Raw genomic sequence first — 6,708 nt, forward strand, 5'->3', positions numbered from 1 at the left:
ACCAGAGACCATAGAGTCTTTTATCGCCTCAAAGAGGTAACTGTGTGCTGGGTGAGATTTACTATGGTGCTGTGTCTGTGTGCTTCACTGTACCACACTGCTTTGCGTGGCTGTGCTGTGCAGTGTGCAGGAGCTGACAGGCAGGAGAATTGTACTGTTTACATACAGTTCTCCCCCTCTTTGGAGATCCTTGACAATCACTGGGTGATAGATGGCCGTGAATGGCGGCACGGATAGTGTGCCCCCTACCTGGAAATGTAAACTCATATATATATATATATATATATATATATATACACACACATGATTTTGCACACCCGTGCCACCCTGTAGCAGTATATACTGATCACTGCATTGGTGTCACTGGGGATGTTAGTGACACCAAGTCAGTTTCCCCAGTGTCAGAATGCCCGCCGCAGTCCTGCTATAAGTCGCTGATCGCCACCATTACAAGTAAAAAAAAAAATCCCAGTATATGTCAGTGACACCAAGTCAGTTCCCCCCAGTGTCAGAATGCCCACCGCAGTCCCGCTATAAGTTGCCGATCGACGCCATTACTAGTAAAAATCATTTTTAACAAAATCCCAGTATCTATACCGCCATTTGTAGACGCTACAGCTTTCACGTAAACCAATTCATTTACACGTATTGGGATTTTTTTTATTAGCAAAGACACAGAGCAGAATACATTTTGGCCTAAATTTATAACAAAATTTATTTATTTTATTTTTTTTTACATGTTTAATAGCAAAAAGTCAAAAGTATAGTTTTTTTTCTCAAAATTTTCAGTCTTTTTTTGTTTATAGCACAAAAATTAAAAACATGTTTAATAGCAAAAAGTCCAAAAAATTGTTTTTTTCTCAAAATTGTCTTCCATTTTTTTATATAGCGCAAAAAATAAAAACCGCACAGGCGATCAAATACCACAGAAAGAAAGCTCTATTTGTGAGGAAAAAAGGACGTATATGTCATTTGGGTGCGGCATTGCATGACCGCGCAATTGTCAGTTAAATTAACGCAGCGCCGTATCGCAAAAAATGGCCTGGTCAGGATGGGGAATCCTCTGGAGGGCGAGAGGTTAAAATGTCACAAGTAGCACAACCAGGGGCGGACTGACAACTCATGGGGCCCCCGGGCAATAGGGGATCATGGGGCCCCTGTGTCCTTGCCCAAACTCAAAAAAGCCTATGAAAACGGTACTAGGGGCATCTCATGGGGCCCCCTACTGACCCCGGGCCCTCGGGCAGTGCCCGAGTTTCCAAATGGTCAGTCCGCCCCTGAACACAACACTATTATATCTTCATTTTGGTTGTATAATGTGTGGGAACACTTCAAGCATTTTTTGCAGCAACTCATATTCCACTATCATTTTTTCTTTCTATGTGTCACTAATTATTTATTCGTTGTTCTTTATATAAATAAAATAAATAGGACATTTTTGTTATGTTATATGTGCGTGGACTTACCATGAACAAAAAATGAGTTACTTTAAAAATATAATTAAAAATATAATTGGGTTTCTTTTCCTTGGTGTGACACAACAACATAACAGGAAACAATATCTTGTTAAAGTGACAAATGTTCTGCAACGTTGTGGCCGTTGTCTTCCTCTTGCGGTGGAATAATCCTCAAATAGAACATGTGTCTGAGAACAGAAGAGGAATCCACGTCTCCATCCCGGATACAGAAATGAGGACATTATGACCTCCAGGCTCACTATTGGTTGTCCTTGTGTGGTTTGTGTGTGAGATTTCTCATGTATCATTGTCCCATCCTCATACCCCCCCCCCCCCATAGGAACATACGTCCCTGTCTGCTGGTTACAGTCGCCCACCACCTCTGATTACTAAGACGTTCCAGTTATGACTCTTATGCTATGTGCCTATTGATGAAAATGTGTTTAAAAAAAAAACGGGGTTCGTGCCATATCCCTATATATGTAAATCAAGTCAAAATCAAAAAATCCAACATCTGAGACATCAGGGGCCCACCATGCAGGGGCGGACTGACCATTTGGGCACCCGGTCAGTAGGTGGCCCCATGAGAAGCCCCTTGTACCTTTCATAGGCTTTTTTTGGGTGTGGTTTGAGTGTGTGTGAGGACACAGGGGCCTCATGATTCCCTATTGCCCGGGGGCCCCATGAGTTGTCAGTCCGCCCCTGCCACCATGTTAAATTTACCACTCACCATCCTGAGGATTCCCCCCCTCTTGTCCTGACCAGGCCATTTATTGCATTACGTCGCTGCGTTACTTTAACTGACAATTGCGCAGTCATGCAACGCTGCACCCACATTAAATTTACGTCCTTTTTTTCCCACAAATTGAGCTTTCTTTTGGTGGTATTTGATCACCTGTGCGGTTTTTTATTCTTTGTTCTATAAACAAAAAAAGACTGACAATTTTGAGAAAAAAAAACTATATTTTTGACTTTTTGCTACTAAACATGTCCAGTAAAAAAATTTTAAAAATCTAATTTCATCATAAATTTAGGCCAAAATGTATTCTGCTCCATGTTTTTGCTTAAAAAAAAATCCCAATACGTGTAAACTAATTGGTTTACGTTAAAGTTATAGTGTTTACAAATGGCGGTATAGATACTGGGATTTTAAACATTTTTTTACTAGTAATAGTGGCGATCAGCAACTTATAGCTGGACTACGGCGGGCATTCTGACACTGGGGGGGGGGGGGGGGAATGGCAGGAAATATACTGCTAATGCTTGAGTAACATCCCTTTCCTCTGTTGAGATATTTGCCTGACAGTCCTTTATGAGTAGTAGTCCTAGTTGTGGTGATTTATGATAGAAAACATAGTAGATGACTTTGCAAATAGTGCTGCACATTACTGGCTCCTGAAGAAGTTCATAATGTCTATGAAACGCGTTGGGCCATAAAGCACCAGCATTACATGATACAATTACATTATATACTTAGGAAGCTTCCCATTTGGACATGGACCCCGTGTTCCCGCTCTCCGCTGCACAGGCTGTCAGCATCATTTCAAGAGTACAATCCTCTGCTCAGGGGCGGACTGACCATTTGGAAACTCGGGCACTGCACGAGGGCCCGGGGTCAGTAGGGGGCCCCATGAGATGCCCCTGGTACCTTTTTCATAGGCTTTTTTGAGTATGGGCAAGGACACAGGGGCCCCATGATCCCCTATTGCCCGGGGGCCCCATGAGTTGTCAGTTGCCTCTGCTACTGTTTGTAAGTGGCTCCGGTTGGCTGTGCCTACCTGCCAGGCCTGAAGGAACATTGTTGGGACTTTCTCAATACACTGATTTCAGCCACCTCAGCCTCTGAGTGTTTCAATGCCGCCATCCACCACACTGCACCCTACCCACATACTGATTACTAATGCATTGTTTATTAGGCTGTACTCAACTAAAGATTACTAATGATTTGCTATTAGGAACAAAAAAAACTTTAGTACTTTAATTTGCTTTAGAAAGCAGCCACATTCCCATATCCCGGGAAGAAAAGGCTGCCCCCTGCCAGCATGCAGTAGAGAGGGGCCCTCACACTCTGTGTGGAAGCAGTGGTCCCTCTGCAGAGGTCTGACCCTCCCCCCGCTGAGTCAGAGCTGGAGCTCTCCTGTCAACAGGGTGATTGCTATATGTGTCCTCATTGGAGAGCTTTTCCCCTAATTCCCGTTCTGGTGAAGCCCAGAGCACTGCAGAGAGTTGACTCCCTGGTTTATACTCTTCAGAGTTGATTCTTTTTATATTATGTTAGAAAAAAATGTTGGAGGCAGCGGCCCTGTTACCGGCCTCCAGTAGATTATTTAAAAGAACGTATGTAAATATAAAAGACAAAAATCTGTAAAAAATATATATATAGTATTTAGTAAATCATATAGACTTCTCAGTAGGGAATCTAATTTTGGTCTTGTTTTTTCCTCCTTTCTGCAGGGTTTATGTTTCATGTCTGAATATGTGGCTCATCTTGGTTCTTCTAAGCTTTGTCACCTCTACCTCCTGCCAAACTCACCCCCCTCTCACCTCCGCCTGCCGACCTGCCAAGAAGCCAGAATGTGATAAAGTCCACTTTGTCCCCGGTCACAATCTCCTCGGTCAAGGCTTTGACATTGTGACCATGAAGCAGACCAGGGCTCACCTATTAGATCTCCAGAAGTTTTCCACAGAGGACAACACGTGCACTGTCTGTCACAACCCATATATGAACAAGGCTTGGCAGAAGCTGCCCCTTGCAATGGTGGACTGGAGGCCCCTGTCATCATGCTCTAGGAAGATCAGCAGTGAGGTCTCCCGATCTGTTACATCGCTGGCTGAGGAAGCTGCATCTGAGGTGAAGAATGATTGGGAAGCTGGTCTAGAGCTCCACCACAAGGGGGTGGATGCCAAGCTAGTAATGGCTGGTTCTCAGTCCCAAGTAGCACAGTTTGGTAAGAGTAAGACCAGCACAGACCGTTACAGCTTCATCAAGCACCAGCTGAGTTGTGTCTATTACAGGTACGTCTTCAAATATAACTTGTATTATTATAAAACCAGTAAAAATCAAAACTTCCAAAAATTCATCCAGTCACTATTTTAAAAGATCTGTTTACCAGCTGCTATATTAATTTGTCTCCAATAAAACAGATTTTGCCAATTTGTTCCCTAGTCACCAACTCAACTGTCCCAGTACCTATTGAGGCAGGTATGGCCTTGTTGAACAAATGGTGTGGGTATCATCCAAAATGCTATCCCCATATAAAGCAACAAAATCTCCACAAACAAGTGTTATAATGGTAGGAAAAAAATAATTCATGTTTTTTTTCTTGACGCTCTTTCTAAATCTGTCCCTTTACCAGCTTCCGACTTTCACACCACCCTCTACTGAGCAAAGATCTAAGCCAGGCCTTGAAGTCTCTGCCCCCGACCTATGACGCCAGCACTAAAGCTCACTACAGACGTCTAATTAGCATCTACGGCACTCATTATATCAACCAAGCAGATGTAGGAGGCCAAGTGCTAGAGGTCAATGCCATCAAGACCTGCCAAGTCTCCATGGATGGCATGTCCATGGATGAGCTGAAGGATTGTCTTAACATTGAGGCCTCTGTTGCTGTTGTTGGAAAAGCTGAAGCAAGTGCCAAAGCTAGTGCCTGCAAGGAACAAAGTCAAAAATCCAACATGGGGGAGAGTTTCCATCAGACATTCAACGAGAAGAGTTGGGAGGTGAGTTATAAAACAGGAATAGTTATAGTTTGCATATATAATTTTTGTTGTATGTTTATGATATTTATTATGGGGCCGGATTTATAGTTCTTGCCCATAAATCAGCTTCTTATGACATCCCCTTGTTCCTCAACTGGCTAGGCTTAGTATCACACTAACAAGATGAAACATCATAGACGCACAAGCCTGTGGTGAATGAAGGAGAAGGTGTGCCAACTCTACTTTAGTAGACTTAGAACAAACATTTAGAGAAGAAGGACAACTTGTCACGTATTTTCCAAGGAGTTCAGTTCTAGGTATGCAGAACAAGAATGGGGGAAGCGTAGGCATATATATAGTAGAATATTTCACCAACGAAGCAACAGTGAGGAGTCAATCCAATTGCTGCACGGAGGTGGGGGGCAACGGCCTGGAATTCTTTGTTATTCATAAGAATGTGTCACTGACAATAAGCAAAATTATGTTCCTTCATGAATTTTAGGTAAGAGGAGGAAAGATCACATTTGAGCAGCTATCGTTTGACATAAAGAATGGAGAAGGTGCAGCGTCTTTCGAGTCTTGGATGGAAAGCCTAAAGACTAACCCCGATATCGTGAACTACTATCTGGAGCCCATCCACAACCTGGTTCAATTCAGAGGACCCCAGCGAGAGAGCCTACAGAAAGCCATCACTGATTACATCATTGAGAAGGCCCTGAGTAAGAACTGCTCTTGCCCATCAGGTTCACAGTTGAGTCCTGGTAGAGAGTGCAACTGCATTTGTCCTAGTGGTCAAGGCAAAAATATAAACTGTTGTCCCTCAAAAAGGGGAATTGCCAAGGTGGCGGTCACTGTACAAGGGGCCTCAGATCTTTGGGGTGACTACACCTCGAGGACTGATGCCTTTGTTAAATTAAGCATTGGATTAGTTTCTGCTCAGACACAGACCATATGGAACAATGATAATCCAAAGTGGGGCACACGGTATGATCTCGGAGTTTTGGAACTTAGTTCAGTATCTAGCTTGAAGGTGGAGGTTTGGGATGAGGATAATAAATATGATGATGACTTGCTTGGAACGTGTCAGAAACCAGTCAACAGTGGAGTGAAGGAAGAGGTTTGTTACTTTCAACATGGGAGTGTGGCTTTTACAGTGAGTGCACAATGCCTCCCGCACCTGACTGGGCCCCTCTGTAGGGACTATGCTCCTTCCACCAGTTAGATGTGTATTCAATAAACTAAGCCACTTTGTTTTTTAAAAAGGAGGAGAAGGAGCATGTTATCATTTTCAGCACTGAAAAGATTTAAGGAGCACTTACACTATTCATTGAAATGCATTTTTGCATTTGGAAATTACAGCTTATTGGGTTTACTTTTTATTTACAGTTGCAAGAAAAAGTATGTGAACCCCTTGGGATTACGTGGAGTTTTGCATGAATTGGGTATAAAATGTGCTCTGAACGTCATCTAAGTCACAACAATAGAAGAACACAGTCTGCTGAACATAATACTACACAAACATTAGATGTTGCCATGGTTTAATAGCACA

General features: G+C 42.9%; 1 protein-coding gene across 1 annotated transcript; it reads left to right on the forward strand.

The window, feature by feature from the left end:
* Positions 1–3,927: 3,927 nt before the first annotated feature.
* LOC149435832 (perforin-1-like) lies at positions 3,928–6,498 on the forward strand. The gene is made up of 3 exons (XM_089662373.1): positions 3,928–4,472; positions 4,814–5,180; positions 5,662–6,498. The coding sequence occupies exons 1-3, from the start codon at positions 3,934–3,936 to the stop codon at positions 6,379–6,381; spliced, it is 1,626 nt and encodes a 541-aa protein (XP_089518499.1). The 5' UTR covers positions 3,928–3,933; the 3' UTR covers positions 6,382–6,498.
* The last annotated feature ends 210 nt before the right edge of the window (positions 6,499–6,708 follow it).

Source organism: Staurois parvus, unplaced genomic scaffold, assembly GCF_062004578.1.
Source record: "Staurois parvus isolate SC_StPar_1 unplaced genomic scaffold, SC_StPar_1.0 ptg001462l, whole genome shotgun sequence".
Lineage (NCBI taxonomy): Eukaryota > Metazoa > Chordata > Amphibia > Anura > Ranidae > Staurois > Staurois parvus.